Below are 18,700 nucleotides of genomic sequence, written 5' to 3' on the forward strand. Positions count from 1 at the left end.
TGTGGCTGAAATAGACAAATCACTAATTTGAATGGGTGTCCACATACTTCTGGCCATGTAGTGTGGGGCTGGGACCTCTGCGCAGTCCATTTGACTGTGATTTAGCACCTGGGACTTCGGCGCCGCTCACTGTTCAATAACACTAAAAGGCTCATCCTGTCTAATGGGGTACCTCTGTGACGCATGCAGGGAAAGGCCCCCCACTCTGCTTCTCTTACACACACACACACACACACACACACACACACACACACACACACACACACACACACACACACACACACACACACACACGCACACACACACGCACACGCACACGCACGAACGCACACACTTTCACACACTTTGCCCGCTAATGAAAAGGAAGGGAAATTAGATGATGTCACCTGACAAACAGTTCTGTAATTGCTTTTGAAAAACAACTGTCTTTGTCATCAGGGATTCTGCAATGATTCCCTGTTGAAGTCCACTTAATTTATCCATTGAAGAAGGACATGGACTGGGGCAGGGTTAATCATTATAACGCATTAGTCATGTTATCATACTTCATACCAATGTTGTCTTTTGGTATGTGGACTAGGTAACTTGTAGATGAATAACGTAATGATGAACCCTTTATAAACCCTGTGTTATCTGTGATCATTGAGGCACAGTCATACTCATTAACTCAGATTACATTAGAGGAGTTCAAAACCATGATTTATTGTATAAAATAAGGACATGTAAAAAATCATATTCTTACGAGTTGAAGTTGTTGCAGTGATTGTATTGATGATGGTAATACAGGCTATTTTATTTAACTGCTCAGATAATTGTAAACCTTTTTGAGTAGAACAATCGGCCGTATTTGAGTTTCAGCATGACGGTGGAATTGACTGGGGTACTTGATCCCTATGTCTCTTGGTTGAGAAGCACCAACCTAGGAGTGGATGGGACTGCAGTATACCTTCATTCCCAGCAGATGGCCCTGCCTACTAGTACTTTGCTGTGGCTTATCAATTTGTAATTTGAAAAATAGCATGCGTGTAACATTTTTGGAAGCCTTTAAAATATTTATTGCGAGGGATGGTTGTCGTGGCCATTCATTAGATTTGCTCCTGGTTAATTAATGACCTCAATGGAAATTTGGATATCAAATTGTCCAAATGACTGGTGGATTTTGTGAATGGAGCACTTAGTGACTAAAGAATGACGTCATTGCAAAGCCATATCCCTTATTAGTGTGCCAAAAGTAAGGGGTGTCATCCGATTGGCTCGCAGGAGCATCTTAGTGACGGGATTGGCCGACGGGAGATAATTAAACACCTACACAGTCAATGCACAAATGCAAGCAGTGGATATATAGGCTTGTGCATTGGTACTGCATGCTACAGATCCAAGAGTTGGTCTTCAAAGTGAGAGAAGTCAACTTAGGCGTTTCCTACAAAGCTATATATTTTTTGGGGCCCGGTTATTAACACAAAAGGTAAGTGGGGAACTTAAACCAGATCCACATGGTGGAGACTGTGTATTTGGATGGTAGGTTGACTTAATGGGTTGTGTCTGAGGACTCTGTAACTCGGTTGGATATGGAGAGTGTGGACCTGCATTTTGGCGCAGTGTGATGTGATGGTGACGGTAATGGGATTGAAGTGTGGCCGTAGGGGTCACAACTCTCCTTCAGCTCTGTGGTGGAGGCAGAACAGAAAAGATGGAAAGAAAGATGAGAGAGAGAAAAAGTGAGCAAGGGTGAGTGAGAGACCAAAGAGTAAGAGATGGAGATAAAGAAACAGTGAGTAGAATGAGAGAGAGAGAGAGAGAGAGAGATGGAGTGCTTGTGTGTGAGAAAGTGGTGGCAGCTCATTACACTAATGTACTGGTCCTACCCTGGGAGTTGGCACACTGGCTGGAACCACTATCCCCTCCTCACAGCGGCTAGCTAACGCTACGTCCCCTCAGTTAGCACCAACCGACAGGCTTGGACCCCCGTCATTCCTGGACACGCCAAGGGCTCCTACTCAGAGAACTACCCTTCCTGTCCTGTGCTGTGCTGTACCCAATATTGTGAGACTGGAGGAATAGTTTTCTCCATGGAGAAGATTAGAAGCTGTTTGGATGGAAGGTGTCATGGGGAGACAGAAGGATAGATGGATATGCAGCTTGAGAGATCAGTGCTACTGAACTGAGCTAGTGCGGTAAAGCTGAGTCTGCTGTCAATACATCTTCTAGCAGTTCATTTCAAACTTAACAAAGGAGTTTTATTGTGTTACATTAGCCGTACAATGCTTAATCTCATTCTGGTTAAGGTATGCTGAATGTTTTTGTGTTAGCGACCTGCTTCTCTCATTGTCACGTGTAAATGTTAATGTAATTGCATCACTGATGGGACTGTCTCTTTGCTGTAGGGGACCATGGTTATGTTGAAGATCTCTGCTTTCCTTGTTGCCTATGCCTTGGTCATTTGCCAGATGTACAGCTCACAAGCAGCCCCCACCAGGTGAGCCCGACGGACATACAGAAATGTAAAAAATGACACTCATACATGACACGAGCACACACACACACACTTGTGTAATCTGACATGAAAAGATGGATAGGACATGCTGCCATATATAACTGTATTATTTCACAATGAAAATTATGAGTTGCATTTTTTGGGGAAATACTTTTTTCTGTGATAAAAGTTACATAGTACACATGTTTTAGTCTGTAAATTGTTGATTTAGAAACTGTAAGAAACACATAAAAGTGAATATGTTCCTTATCCAATATCCCAGAAGTGCACTCCAGTTAAAGGGACAGCAATTCATGCTTAGGTTACGTTTCCCTGGCACTGTTTCCACATGCTAACATTGCTGAGCATCACAATCAATTTGAAATACTTTTGGATGATCTGATCATGAGACACAAAAAAATGCTAATATCGGTACCATGACTTGAGTGGGATTTGTGTCACAAATGCTAAAATGTTAGCATGTGGAAACCGTGCCAGGGAAACTCAACGAAAGCATGGATTGCTGTCATACCTGCTTAAAGGGTAAGGAAAGAAATGTGTAATTTTGTAATTTGGCTGAACAATCCCTTAAAGTGTAAAGGGGACTGTAATTACATTTGCAGAAAGAAAAAACACCACACAACAAGAGTGATTTAATTTAGGAGAGATGAATGAGACCCGTAAAAACATCCAAGCCACTCCGCGTTATAAATCTGAACTAGGTCACACGTCAGCCCTTTTAGATGGACTACTCTTATTAGATGACTATTTTCCATGTTGGCTGGGGTCCATTCCAGTCCCACAGCATATCTTCAGACTCAGTGATGCTCTGAGGATCTTTTTCTCCCCCAGGTGAAAACTCCAGTTGAGTTTTTACACTGATCCCTGTGCATCCCCCATCCCCTTTCTTCCTCCTCTAGAACAGGCATAGAGTCCATGACAGACCAAGTCACGCTCACGGACTACGAGGCACGGAGGTTACTCAACGCCATAGTCAAGGAGTTTGTGCAGATGACAACTGAAGAGCTGGAGCAGCAAGTGACTGAAGGCAATAGGTACAGACAACTGCTTTTTCTTCCTGCATATCTAACAGCCTGAGTTTGCCTCTTAGGTACCAATTAATGGACTGATGATGAATTAAACGTGATGGTCAGAGCTAGTTTTATATTACCTGTGTGGAGAGATGTCTCTTGATTTAATCCATTTGGAGGTATGTGCTCAGAGGAATGGTTACTAACTCCATCTCAAGGACAGAGGTCCAGATCCTAATCCCTCCCACATGGATAAGTTTGACATTCAGTTATTTGAATGGATGAATGGTAACAGTGTGTTTGCCTGCTGCAGATATTCTATTATGCCCAACTGGATGGATAAGTGCATGTTCTCAATTAGTGGAGATGGAAAGAGTTGCATGACAACAGGAAGCTACCCGTTCTGTTCTGTTTGGGGTGATATGAGGGTGGGTGTGAAGATGCAATGAAGTTGGAGCATGGGGGTTGAAGCATGATATTTTGGAAATGTTAATTTCTTGCCTATGACAGCACGTCTGACAATGCATTGTGTATGAGACATGCATGAATTAAAGGGGGATGACAGTACTAACATGAGAGAAAGTGTGTGTGTGTGTGTGTGTGTGTGTGTGTGTGTGTGTGTGTGTGTGTGTGTGTGTGTGTGTGTGTGTGTGTGTGTGTGTGTGTGTGTGTGTGTGTGTGTGTGTGTGTGTGTGTGTGTGTGTGTGTGTGTGTGTGTGTGTGTGTGTGTGTGTGTGTTAGTGTTGGAGAGAGAAACTTGCATGGGTCCCGCTACTATGAGCCTGTTTTCTGCATGTTTGTCTCTCCCCTCTGACAGCCTTGAAAGACCCCTAACAAAGCGCTGCTCCAACCTCAGCACCTGCATGCTGGGCAAACTGTCCCAGGACCTGCACAAATTACAAACGTTCCCCCGCACAGACGTGGGCGCGGGCACGCCTGGCAAGAAACGCAGCGAGCCCGAGAGCGAACGCTATGCAAGCTACGGGGAGACACTTGACAGCATCTAACACTTCCTCCTGTTCCCACTCTTTTCCACTTTTCATTTGAATGTCCTCCTGGTTTTAAATCTCCGTGCATGTGGATTTTGCCTGCTTGACATTAGAAAGGATTTCCCATCGCAACGCCCCCGTGATTTTTCCCCTTCTTCTTTTGATAATTCCTTCCCCCTTTCGGCAGAGATGGACGTTGCATCTGTTTAGACAATCGAAATGAGAACTTATCTAAAAATGACAATTATTCAAAAGAATGACTCGAAATGTATAGAGTTTTTTTTTATGAGTGTATATTCATATAATTTGATTGCGTTACAAATTCCTCAAATCTCCAAATTCATGAGAGATAACGTACATAATATTCAACCATAATAAATGGTTTCTTTATGCGGTAACATGTTTCTTCTTCAATAAAACTATTTTTATACCAGGAAGACTTTTACCTTTTATTCTTAAGAAATGTAATGTTAGTACTTATTTATTTTATGGAACTTTGACTCTTCCAACAACTGCATTCAATATTTTTTGAATTGCAGTATAGAATAAATCCTAGTTATAATAGCAGTTCCAATATCCTTGAACTGTCTCTAAAACCCTCACCAAGTCTCAAGGTAAGAATTATGACCAACTGAACCATTCTAATGATCGAACATTTCCAGAGACTATTAATCCTCTGTCTACTTTTATGTGTGTGTGTGTGTGTGTAATAGTGCACTTGTGTAGGCCATCTGTGTGTGCTTGAATATGTGTATGTTTGTGAGTGTCTGTCATGAGTGTGAACACGTGTATTGGTATGTGTACGAGGTGCGGAGCAGGGCCCACCATTAACCCTGTCTCCATTCCTGAAGCAGCATTACAACACAGAAGCGTGCCTGTAACACAGCCACCTGCGTGACTCACCGCCTAGCAGATTTTCTGAGCCGGTCGGGGGGCATGGGCAACAGTAACTTTGTCCCCACTAACGTAGGAGCTAAGGCTTTTGGCCGGCGGAGGAGAAACACACAGATGTGAACATTCCAACAACCTTCAGGGTGAATATTCCTCCTCCTCGCTGTCATTTCCATCCATGTTCTTTTGGCTTTATTTCTATTCTCTAGCTTTTAGTGAAATGCCTGACCAATGACTGTATATCTGAATGAACAAAACCATCGATCACGTGTGAAGACTCAACAGACATTTGAAGACAAGAAAGCCAGTTAGGATGGTGTCTCGTGTGGTTGATTTATGTAGAGATAACATGTGTAGTTTGAGCTATGCCAGGAAGTGATGTTGCAGGCTAGTTCAGTGTTGCTCCCTCTCATTGAGTATCTCAAGTTCAAGGCCGACCGGGTTACTGCAGGCTGCCATTAGCTACTATAGAACATTATCCTTATAGCTTCTTCTGTATGTCCAAGGACATACATCTGGTATAATAGAAGCAATTATTAGTTCCATGATTGTCTACAACATGTGTAATTATTTACACAAGGATTGACTACAAAGATTGCCATTTTCCCCTTCACTAGAATGGGGGACCCTGTTTTCTGCAAACAATGCCTGCAATACTGTGGTCGGCCTTGAACTTTGTGGCTTCAATGAGAGGGAGCATTAGAAAATATATATATATATTTTTAATTAAGATTTTACATATAGATTGATTTCCTGTGTCGATGAAAAATAATTGCTTGGTCTTCTTGTTTGCTCAGAGGACTTAAGTTTTGTGGCTGACATAAGATGCTGGGCACTAAAGTTGTTGACTTGTATGTTCTCTTCCTTCCTCTCTCTCTACCCTTTCAGATGTTGACCCTCCTTAACGCGATGACATCAGAACATATCTGGGAGAAAACAACAAAACAAACAGAAAAAAACACTGGCTTTATTATCCACTCTCCCACAGTCTACAGAAAGAAACCCCTTCAGATTGTAGGACTCCTCTCATTCCCATAATGTTATGAACCTTTCATTTTGCTTTTTGCAAACCAGAGGGGGAAAAATGAAAAAAATGACAGCAACCTATGTTATGTACATTGACAGCTGAATCCGATTCCTTTTTTTTAATACATTAAATTAATTTGAAATGAATGGAGAAAGCATCAGTGCTTATTTATGATTTATTATCTATTGTCTTAGAGCACATTTGTACCATGTGACCCATTTGCCCTGTCACTCATATACCCCCTGTCCCCATGGCAACTGTGACCCGCAGGGATAGACATTAAAGATCAGCTTTCCCTTGGCTCCCTCACAACTGCTGTCTTGTGCCTTGATGTAAAAACACTTTACATGACATGATTGTCCAGTATGTTTCAAGATTATAAGAAGATTACAAAGAAGAGAATGAAGATGAAAAATATTCAAGAGATGAATATTGTAACAATTGTGAATTTCAGCAAGATTAAAATGTATTTTAGATACATTTGGGTTTGGGGTACTTGTGTTGTTCTTCAAAAGTTTCATGAAATGTTTAGGTGAAGAGAACTGCTGTGTTGATATTATATGACCTTTACATGGGATGAGTGGCTTCAGTTGCAGACCATGCAGATTTCTCTAACTCTGGAACCCTTTGGTCTAACACTGAAACATGTTGGGAATTCTGCAGCAAAGAAATCTGTTCTAACTTCACTGTAAACCCCAATGTGCTGTCATTACTCAAAACCTTTTGAAGAAATCCGGGTACTGTTACTCATAGACGTCATCCTGACCAACTGGCCCTCCAAATACACCTCCGCTGTCTTCAACCAGGATCTCAGCGATCATTGCCTGTATCCGCTACGGAGCCGCAGTCAAACGACCACCCCTCATCACTGTCAAACGCTCCCTAAAACACTTCTGTGAGCAGGCCTTTCTAATCGACCTGGCCCGGGTATCCTGGAAGGACATTGACCTCATCCCGTCAGTTGAGGATGCCTGGTCATTCTTTAAAAGTAACTTCCTCACCATTTTAGATAAGCATGCTCCGTTCAAAAAATGCAGAACTAAGAACAGATACAGCCCTTGATTCACTCCAGACCTGACTGCCCTCGACCAGCACAAAAACATCCTGTGGCGGACTGCAATAGCATCGAATAGTCCCCGCGATATGCAACTGTTCAGGGAAGTCAGGAACCAATACACGCAGTCAGTCAGGAAAGCTAAGGCCAACTTCTTCAGGCAGAAGTTTGCATCCTGTAGCTCCAACTCCAAAAAGTTATTTGACACTGTGAAGTCCATGGAGAACAAGAGCACCTCCTCCCAGCTGCCCACTGCACTGAGGCTAGGTAACATGGTCACCACCGATAAATCTATGATTATCGAAAACTTCAACAAGCATTTCTCAACGGCTGGCCATGCCTTCCGCCTGGCTACTCCTACCTCGGCCAACAGCTCCACCCCCCCCGCAGCTCCTCGCCCAAGCCTCTCCAGGTTCTCCTTTACCCAAATCCAGATAGCAGATGTTCTGAAAGAGCTGCAAAACCTGGACCTGTATAAATCAGCTGTGCTTGACAATCTGGACCCTCTATTTCTGAAACTATCTGCCGCCATTGTCGCAACCCCTATCACCAGCCTGTTCAACCTCTCTTTCATATCGTCTGAGATCCCCAAGGATTGGAAAGCTGCCGCAGTCATCCCCCTCTTCAAAGGGGGAGACACCCTGGACCCAAACTGTTACAGACCTATATCCATTCTGCCCTGCCTATCTAAGGTCTTCGAAATCCAAGTCAACAAACAGGTCACTGACATCTCGAATCCCACCGTACCTTCTCCGCTGTGCAATCTGGTTTCCGAGCCGGTCACGGGTGCACCTCAGCCACACTCAAGGTACTAAACGATATCATAACCGCCATCGATAAAAGACAGTACTGTGCAGCTGTCTTCATCGACCTTGCCAAGGCTTTCGACTCTGTCAATTACCAGATTCTTATCGGCAGACTCAGTAGCCTCGGTTTTTCGGATGACTGCCTTGCCTGGTTCACCAATTACTTTGCAGACAGAGTTCAGTGTGTCAAATCGGAGGGCATGCTGTCCGGTCCTCTGGCAGTCTCTATGGGGGTGCCACAGGGTACAATTCTCGGGCTGACTATTTTCTCTGTATATATCAATGATGTTGCTCTTGCTGCGGGCGATTCCCTGATCCACCTCTACGCAGACGACACCATTCTATATACTTTCGGCCCGTCATTGGACACTGTGCTATCTAACCTCCAAACGAGTTTCAATGCCATACAACACTCCTTCGGGGGCCTCCAACTGCTCTTAAAAGCTAGTAAAACCAAATGCATGCTTTTCAACCGATCGCTGCCTGCACCCGCATGCCCGACTAGCATCACCACCCTGGATGGTTCCGACCTTGAATATGTGGACATCTATAAGTACCTAGGTGTCTCGCTAGACTGCAAACTCTCCTTCCAGACTCATATCAAACATCTCCAATCGAAAATCAAATCAAGAGTCGGCTTTCTATTCCGCAACAAAGCCTCCTTCACTCACCCCGCCAAGCTTACCCTAGTAAAACTGACTATCCTACCGATCCTCGACTTCGGCGATGTCATCTACAAAATTGCTTCCAACACTCTACTCAACAAACTGGATGCAGTTTATCACAGTGCCATCCGTTTTGTCACTAAAGCACCTTATACCACCCACCACTTGTATGCTCTAGTCGGCTGGCCCTCGCTACATATTCGTCGCCAGACCCACTGGCTCCAGGTCATCTACAAGGCCATGCTAGGTAAAGCTCCGCCTTATCTCAGTTCACTGGTCAACAGGTGTATCTCACTGATTATCCCTAAAGCCAACACCTCATTCGGCCGCCTTTTGTTCCAGTACTCTGCTGCCTGTGACTGGAACGAATTGCAAAAATCGCTGAAGTTGGAGACTATTATCTCCCTCACCAACTTCAAACATCAGCTATCTGATTAGCTAACTGATCGCTGCAGCTGTACATAGTCTATTGGTAAATAGCCCACCCATTTTCACCTACCTCATCCCCATAGTTTTTATTTATTTATTTACTTTTCTGCTCTTTTGCACACCAATATCTCTACCTGTACATGATCATCTGATCATATATCACTCCAGTGTTAATCTGCAAAATTGTAATTATTCGCCTACCTCCTCATGCCCTTTGCACACATTGTATATAGACTCCCCTTTTTTTCTACTGTGTTATTGACTTGTTAATTGTTTACTCCATGTGCACCTCTGTGTTGTCTGTTCACACTGCTATGCTTTATCTTGGCCAGGTCGCAGTTGCAAATGAGAACTTGTTCTCAACTAGCCTACCTGGTTAAATGGTTAAATAACTAAATAAATAAAATAAATAAAAGTGATTTTGTAGTCAATACTCAAACCAGTGGAGTCACTGTGACCCTGTAGTGGTCCAGATTTCAATTGCACGAGCTTGCCTTTTTTAAATAATGCCCTCACTAAGCCACGCGTCCAATATAATTTCCCAGTATACCTTGCTTGCCTTTGAGTGAATTGTAGAGTTCACCATCCATGACCGTATTTGTTAGTGACTGAGACATAGTTGTTGAATTCATTTGTCATGTAGCCTAATTATAGTCTTAATGACAATGCCTGTCTCATAAGGCCTTATTTTGAAGCCTACCTTTACCAATATAAAGCAACCTGAAACACATGGTTTGCAGACCACATCAGGTCTACAAGTAGGGTCACAAAATTCCCAGATTTCTTAACATTCCTGGTTGGAGGAATTCCTGGAACTTTCCATCCAGGCAATCTGGAAAACCAACCAGAATTTTGCAACCCTACTTGCAAGTCACATTATGCTGCAATTCCAATTGAAATCCAACCAAAGTTAAGCTATCCAATGGCTGGGATTTTTATTTATCATCAACCTGCATAGATAATGAGTATCAGGCTTAGGAACAGTGTGAGGAGACTACTTAAACCATTTCAGTAATGGGCACAAAATAATTGAACTAAATGATTGGAATAGTTAGAAAAATGTATGTTATTCATATTTTCGTAGCATAAGATTAATCAGAGACTTAATATACATGCAAAAACACAGATATTAAAAGCAATCCTCAAAAAAAATCTACCTGCAGTGGAGCATGCTCGGTAAAAGTTCATTTGTTATTAGACTTTAAAAAATTGAGGTGATGTGACTTCTCGTTTAGTTTTGAGTCAGTACCACATAAATATTTGAAGTAATATTGACTTTTCATTGACATTGAGTTGAACTTACTAGAAGCATTTGAGTAAAAAATGCCTTGGAGTTTAGTGCACTCCACACCTTTCACACCTTTCACACTGTTCTAAACTCACACAACTTATTCATCTGGTTCGGTGACACAAAACAGTCAGATTTTGACAACCATTTCCATACAAAACACAAACCTTTCATAGTAAATCACAAAAATGGAAACAAATATTGTCCTATTGTCCCCAAACTAGCCTATTCCAGCTCAACATGAATTCCCTTAGGAGGAGAGAATTCAGGCATACTTTGTCCCAGTCACTGGCCTACCAAAATAAAAGAAACACCAACATAAAGTGTCTTAATAGGGTGTTGGGCCAATATGAGCCAGAACAGCTTCAATGCACCTTGGCATAGATTCTACAAGTGTCAGGAACTCTAATGGAGGAATGAAATGTCATTCTTCCATGAGACAATACATCAGTTGGTGTTTTGTTGATGGCACCGCTCCAGAATCTCCCATAAGTGTTTAATCGAGGTGAACTCTGTTGACTACCACAGTGTATAGTGTTGACTACCACAGTGTATAGTGTTGACTACCACAGCGTATAGTGTTGACTACCACAGTGTATAGTGTTGACTACCACAGCGTATAGTGTTGACTACCACAGCGTATAGTGTTGACTACCACAGTGTATAGTGTTGACTACCACAGTGTATAGTGTTGACTACCACAGCGTATAGTGTTGACTACCACAGTGTATAGTGTTGACTACCACAGCGTATAGTGTTGACTACCACAGCGTATAGTGTTGACTACCACAGTGTATAGTGTTGGCTACCACAGTGTATAGTGTTGACTACCACAGAGTATAGTGTTGACTACCACAGTGTATAGTGTTGACTACCACAGCGTATAGTGTTGACTACCACAGTGTATAGTGTTGACTACCACAGCGTATAGTGTTGACTACCACAGTGTATAGTGTTGACTACCACAGTGTATAGTGTTGACTACCACAGTGTATAGTGTTGACTACCACAGTGTATAGTGTTGACTACCACAGCGTATAGTGTTGACTACAACAGTGTATAGTGTTGACTACCACAGTGTATAGTGTTGACTACCACAGGGTATAGTGTTGACTACCACAGTGTATAGTGTTGATTACCACAGTGTATAGTGTTGACTACCACAGCGTATAGTGTTGACTACCACAGTGTATAGTGTTGACTACCACAGTGTATAGTGTTGACTACCACAGTGTATAGTGTTGACTACCACAGTGTATAGTGTTGACTACCACAGTGTATAGTGTTGACTACCACAGTGTATAGTGTTGACTACCACAGTGTATAGTGTTGACTACCACAGTGTATAGTGTTGACTACCACAGTGTATAGTGTTGACTGATTGACTACCACAGTGTATAGTGTTGACTACCACAGTGTATAGTGTTGACTACCACAGTGTATAGTGTTGACTACCACAGTGTATAGTGTTGACTACCACAGTGTATAGTGTTGACTACCACAGTGTATAGTGTTGACTACCACAGTGTATAGTGTTGACTACCACAACGTATTGACTACCACAGTGTATAGTGTTGACTACCACAGCGTATAGTGTTGACTACCACAGTGTATAGTGTTGACTACCACAGTGTATAGTGTTGACTACCACAGTGTATAGTGTTGACTACCACAGTGTATAGTGTTGACTACCACAGTGTATAGTGTTGACTACCACAGTGTATAGTGTTGACTACCACAGCGTATAGTGTTGACTACCACAGTGTATAGTGTTGACTACCACAACGTATTGACTACCACAGTGTATAGTGTTGACTACCACAGCGTATAGTGTTGACTACCACAGTGTATAGTGTTGACTACCACAGTGTATAGTGTTGACTACCACAGTGTATAGTGTTGACTACCACAGTGTATAGTGTTGACTACCACAGTGTATAGTGTTGACTACCACAGCGTATAGTGTTGACTACCACAGTGTATAGTGTTGACTACCACAGTGTATAGTTTTGACTACCACAGTGTATAGTGTTGACTACCACAGCGTATAGTTTTCAAGCTCATCAAACCATTTAGTGACCACACTTGCCTTGTGGATGGGGGCATTTACATCATATGGGGGCATAGCCATAGTAGCCAAAATAATGGCCTGCCCAGGATTTTTGTACATGACAAAGTATATTGAACGTCAATTGCTTAATTAACTCAGTAACCACACTTGTGTGAAAGCACCTGCTTTCAATATACTTTGTATCCCTCATTTACTCAAGTGGTTCCATTATTTTGGCCAGTTACCTGCATGTTAATAACTATGTTGAAGAAAACAAACACATTAATATGAGTTTGAATAGGGCCTCCCGGGTGGCGCAGTGGTCTAAGGCATTGCATCGCAGTGCTAGCTGTGCCACCAGAGATTCTGGATTTGAGCCCAGGCTCTGTCCCAGCCGACCGCAACTGGGAGACCCATGGGGCGGCGCACAATTGGCCCAGCATCGTTATGGAGGGTTTGGCCCGCAGGGATATCCTTGTCTCAGCGTGCATTAGCGACTCCTGTGGCGGGCTGTGTGCAAGAAACACTGACCAGGTCGCCAGGTGTACGGTGTTTCCTCCGACACATTGGTGCGGCTGGCTTCCGGGTTGGATGTGCATTGTGTCAAGAAGCATTGCGGCTTGGTTGGGTTGTGTTTTGGAGGACGCATGGCTCTCGACCTTCGCCTCTCCTGAGTCCGTACGGGAGTTGCAGCGATGAGACAAGATTGAAACTACTAACAATTGGGGAGAAAAAAGGGGTAATCATTAAAAAAAATATGAGTTTGAATAATATTAAACAATGAAATAGAAATAGACAATATGAATGAATGTCTCAATATAACAGCCAAACCTAGCAAGTGTTCACTTGTTCTTGCTCAGGCTTTGAAAGCTTTGTCATTCATCATCTCAATCAGATAATTAAAGTGTAAATATTATGATAAGATTGTTTTAGCTTGAGAGTCACAAGCCTTCTCCAACCAACAAATGTGTGACCAGTTGTTTCTCCAAGTCAATGAAGGCTTGTTGGGATTATATTTAGTTTCCATTTTATGATATTTTTGCATACACCCACCTCATTATTGTGGAAAATCAATTTTCCTATAAAAAATACAATTACGACAGTCGTGATGGAAACAGGTAGTTTAGATACAATTTTATAAATGCTGACAGATCATTTGACATGGTAGGGTCCTTTTGTGTCGCTAAACTTAATCATGCGAGAAATGGTGGTGGAAACGCCTTTATGTGAAACTATTGCGAGAATAAGCATCATAACTATGTAAAATTGGATTCACTCGATTATATGGTGTGTGGTCCTCCCACTACGACTCGGGAAACCATGCACTATACTGATATAACCACTATGACTGGGGGAAACCATGCAGTTGATTTGGCTACAGATGAAATACGTGATGATGAACTTCACAGGCTGGGGAAAGTGCAGTGATCTTGATGCTCCTTTTCAATAAATATTGAGGGTCTTATTCGGAAGGTATTCAGACCCCTTGACTTTTTCCACATTTTGTTATGTTACAGCATTATTCTAAAATTGATTCAATTATTTTTTTCCCCTAATCAATCTACACACAATATCCCATTTTTTTATCCCAGAATTTTAGACGGTTTTGCTAATTTATTACAAATAAAAAACTGGAATATCACATTTACTTAAGTATTCAGACCTTTTACTCAGAACTTTGGTGAAGCACCATTGGCAGCAATTACAGTCTCGAGTCTTCTTGGGTATGATGCTACAATCTTAGCACACCTGTATTTGTGGATTTTCTCCCATTCTTCTCCACAGATCATCTTAAGCTCTGTCGGGTTGGATGGGGAGGATCATTGCAGAGCTATTTTCAGGTCTCTCCAGAGATATTAGATTGGGTTCAAGTCCGGGCTCTAGCTGGGTCACTCACGGACATTCAGAGACTTATCCCGAAGCCACTCCTGCGTTGTCTTGGCTGTGTGGTTAGGGTAGTTGTCCTGTTAGAAGGTGAACCTTCGCCCCAGTCTGAGGTCCTTAGCGCTCTGGAGCAGGTTTTCATCAAGGATCTCTGTACTTTGCTGTGTTCATTTTTCCCTCGATCCTGACTAGTCTCCCAGTCCCTGCCGCTGAAAAAACATCCCCACAGCATGATGCTGCCACCACCATACTTCACCATAGGGATGATTCTAGGATTCCTCCAGATGTGACGATTGGCATTCAGGCCAAAGAGTTCAATCTTGGTTTCATCAGACCAGGAATCTGGTTTCTCATAGTCTGAGAGTCCTTTAAGTGCATTTTTGGCAAACTCAAAGCGGGCCTCCTGGTGCCTTTTACTGAGGAGTGGCTTCCGTCACACCACTCTACCATAAAGGCCTGATTGGTGGAGTGCTGCAGAGATGGTCGGCCTTCTGGAAGGTTCTCCCATCTCCATAGAGGAGCTCTGGAGCATTGTCAGACTGACGGGTTCTTGGTCACCTCTCTGACCAAGGCTCTTCTCCCCCAATTGCTCAGTTTGGCTGGGCAGCCAGCTCTAGGAAGGGTCTTGGTGGTTCCAAACATCTTCCATTTAAAAACTGACCTTCAATGCTGCAGAAATTGGTTGCTACCCTTCACCAGATCTGGCCTTGACACAATCCTGTCTCGGAGCACTACCGACAATTCCTTCGACCTCATTGCCTGTTTTTTTCCCCCTTAGACATGCACTGTCACTTGTGGGACCTTATATAGACAGGTGTATGCCTTTTCAAATCATGTCCAATCAATTGGATTTACCATAAGTGGACTCCAATCAAGTTGTAGAAACAACTAAAAAATTATCAATGGAAACAGGATGAACCTGAGCTCAATTGACTCTCATAGCAAAGGGTCTGAGCACTTATGTAAATAAGGTATTTCAGTTTTTTAAATATATTTTTTTTATAAATAAGCAACATTTTCTAAATACCTGTTTCCACTTCGTCCTTATGGGGTATTGTGTGTAGATTGATTAAATAGTTTTTTTCCCTAATCATTTTTAGAATGAGACACTAACGTAACAAAATGTGGGGTAAGGGGTCTAAGTACTTTCCACTGTAGATGGGAGAGTTTGAGGGTAGCTGAAGGGTGGGACAAAAACAACAAAACAAAAACAAGATGACTAATGTAAAATATACTGTGTCCATAAAATGTATATAGTATGTATGTTGTTGTCCATTAGTTTACTCCAATTAGGAGAGGGGTGGTAGGGTTAGGGGTGGTAGGTTTAGGGGGAAATAATGAAGGAAAATATATAAAAATAAAAATAAAGTATATATACACTACCGTTCAAAAGTTTGGAATCACTGAGAAATGTCCTTGTTTTTGAAAGAAAAGCATATTTTTGGTCCATTACAATAACATCGAATTGATCAGAAATACAGTGTAGGCATTGTTAATGTTGTAACTATTGTAGCTGGAAACGGCAGATTTTTTTATGGAATGTCTACATAGACGTACAGAGGCCCATTATCAGCAAACGTCACTCCTGTAGCTAATCCAAGTTAATAATTTTAAAAGGCTAATTGATCATTAAAAAACCCTTTTAGCACAGCTGAAAACTGTTGTCCTGATTAAAGAAGCAGTAAAACTGTCCTTCTTTAGACTAGTTGAGTATCTGGAGCATCAGCATTTGTGGGTTCGATTACTGGCTCAAAATGGCCAGTAACAAAGAGCTTTCTTCTGAAACTCATTAGTCTGTTCTTGTTCTGAGAAATGAAGGCTATTCCATGCGAGAAACTAAAGATCCTGTACAACGCTGTGTACTACTCCCTTCACAAAACAGCGCTAACTGACTCTAACCAGAATAGAAAGAGGAGTAGGAGGTCCCGGTGCACAATTGAGCAAGAGGACAAGTACATTAGATTGTCTAGTTTGAGAAACAGACGCCTCACAAGTTCTAAACTGGCAGCTTCATTAAATAGTAACCGCAAAACACCCGTCTCAATGTCAACAGTGAAGAGGTGACTCCGGGATGCTGGCCTTCTGGGCAGAGTTGCAAAGAAAAAGCCATATCTCTGTCCATTGTCTGTGTTCTTTTGCCCATTTTGCCCATTTATTTTTATTGGCCAGTCTTAGATTTGCCTTTTTCTTTGCAACTCTAATTCCGCAAGTCCAGACATCCAAAGCTGATACAGACATACCCAAGACCACTCAAAGCTGTAACTGATGCCAAAGGTGTTTCTACAAATCAAATCAAATTTCATTGGTCACATACACATGGTAAGCATATGTTATTGGGAGTATAGCGAAATGCTTGTGCTTCTAGTTCCGACAGTGCAGCAATATCTAACATGTAATTTAAAATTCCACAACTACCTAATACACACGATCCACGATCACCTCCTTCATTAAAAAGTATTGACTCAGGGGTGTGAATACTTATGTAAATTAGATATTTCTGTATTTCATTTTCAATTAATTTGCTAACATTTCTAAACACCTTCTAAACACTTTTCCCTTTGTCATTGTGGGGTATTGTATGTAGATGGGTGAGAATTGTTTTCAATTTAATCCATTTTGAATTCAGGCTGTAATAACAAAATGTGGAATAAGTCAACGGGTATGAATACTTACTGAGGGCACTTAGGTTCCAGGCAAAGGTGCTTTGGCAGTGAAGACTACCTATGTTTTAGAAGTCTAATGTCACTGATTGTGTGCGATCGATGCTACAAACAATATGTGCCCTTGGGCCCGTATTCATAATGCATCTACAGAATAGGAGTGCTGATCTAGGATCAGGTCCACCCCCAGTCCATTCATTATAATATAAAAGGCTAAACTGATCCTAGATCAGAACTCCAACCCTGAGAGGCTTTATTATCAATATATGCCTTTGTGTTTTTAAGTTCCTCTATGCTTTTTATCAGCACAGAGACTAGACAGAACTGTGGATCTGTACTCCATTCCCCTCCGGCAGTATAGAGGCCTCATCTGTCTTTGTATTTTTATTTTACAACCTTTCCGCTGTCCTCGTGCTTTCTCAGTCTCTCTGTCTGGGCTGGAAGCAGCTCCGGGGTCGTCGGGACTTGCTGGAATCAGCATAGAAATGACAAGAATATTCCATATTTTGATAACTGAATTTGAGGGCTGGATTGGGGGAGAGTTGTGCATCTTTCTCGGTAATCGATCCTCTTCGGCCAATGAGAAAAAAAATACCTAATAGTGAACATCTGCATTTCCTTGGGTCATTTCAGTTGGAAATTAGATGGTTCGTAAGATCTAGCAGCAAACTCCAATTTCCAGATAGAAGGATTTACCCTCGCTCCAGTTCCCAGAAACACCACCACAACCCAACTTGCTATGTGACTCTCTCTGCCACATATAGCGACTACAAACACTTTCCTGTTGGTTATGTCAGGAAATAAGGTCAAATTTAAGAGGAAATTAGCATGTTTGCTGTCATCTGAAACTCAATACTTATTAATCATACTCTCATGCATGCCATAAAATATATACCTTGTGTTTGTATGCGTGCGCTCGTGCATACCTTCCAAATATAAAAGATCAATCATTCACTCAAACATATAATAAACATGGCTACAAGTTCTCTGGACCTTGTGACCAGAGCGGGAAAAACACTGGTCCTAGCATTAACATTAGAGGCAATGCAGACTGACCAAAGCCTCCATCGGTTCCCTCGTAACACGAACCACCAGAACTCCCGTATATATTTTGATTCCCCCCTTCTTTTTTAAAGCTCCCAATTTTTCTAGCAGGTAGTCATTTCCAAGCAGACATGCAACCAGACACACTGAAAGGCTCATGGTAAACGTCCAGAAACAACACACTCACAGCCGACCTCTTACCTTCCCAAAACCCCTTTTTCTCCTGTGACTTCTCAGAGGAAGGTAAACACCATTTTGCCGTGGCAGAAAAGTGATTTAATTCTGCTGCGAAAGCAAGTTCTGCCGTCTAGCTCTTTTCTTCTCCCCCTCCTTTTCCCACATCTGGATCCTAGTTCCTCATTTATTTATGTAGTATGCCTTTTTTGTGGGACTTTAAAAGTCCTTTACC

General features: G+C 42.2%; 1 protein-coding gene across 2 annotated transcripts; it reads left to right on the forward strand.

Annotated features, from left to right (window-relative positions):
- Nucleotides 1–1,315: 1,315 nt before the first annotated feature.
- Nucleotides 1,316–6,890, forward strand: LOC124037549 (calcitonin-1-like). 2 transcript variants are annotated; one of them, XM_046352358.1, is made up of 5 exons: nucleotides 1,316–1,465; nucleotides 2,385–2,476; nucleotides 3,394–3,528; nucleotides 5,348–5,527; nucleotides 6,273–6,890. In XM_046352358.1, the coding sequence occupies exons 2-4, from the start codon at nucleotides 2,391–2,393 to the stop codon at nucleotides 5,505–5,507; spliced, it is 381 nt and encodes a 126-aa protein (XP_046208314.1). In that variant the 5' UTR covers nucleotides 1,316–1,465; nucleotides 2,385–2,390; the 3' UTR covers nucleotides 5,508–5,527; nucleotides 6,273–6,890. The 2 variants fall into 2 exon arrangements, with proteins under 2 accessions (XP_046208314.1, XP_046208313.1); XM_046352357.1 differs by lacking the exons at nucleotides 5,348–5,527; nucleotides 6,273–6,890 and adding an exon at nucleotides 4,322–4,926.
- The last annotated feature ends 11,810 nt before the right edge of the window (nucleotides 6,891–18,700 follow it).

The sequence above is a fragment of the Oncorhynchus gorbuscha genome, linkage group LG06, assembly GCF_021184085.1.
Source record: "Oncorhynchus gorbuscha isolate QuinsamMale2020 ecotype Even-year linkage group LG06, OgorEven_v1.0, whole genome shotgun sequence".
Taxonomy (NCBI): domain Eukaryota; kingdom Metazoa; phylum Chordata; class Actinopteri; order Salmoniformes; family Salmonidae; genus Oncorhynchus; species Oncorhynchus gorbuscha.

Bases quoted from the DNA above. Each gene is read 5' to 3' on its own strand.
- LOC124037549 (XM_046352357.1), top strand. From the start codon at position 2,391: ATGGTTATGTTGAAGATCTCTGCTTTCCTTGTTGCCTATGCCTTGGTC. The intron at 2,477-3,393 runs GTGAGCCCGACG...TTCCTCCTCTAG, and splicing joins TCACAAGCAGCCCCCACCAG to AACAGGCATAGAGTCCATGA. The intron at 3,529-4,321 runs GTACAGACAACT...CCCCTCTGACAG, and splicing joins CAAGTGACTGAAGGCAATAG to CCTTGAAAGACCCCTAACAA.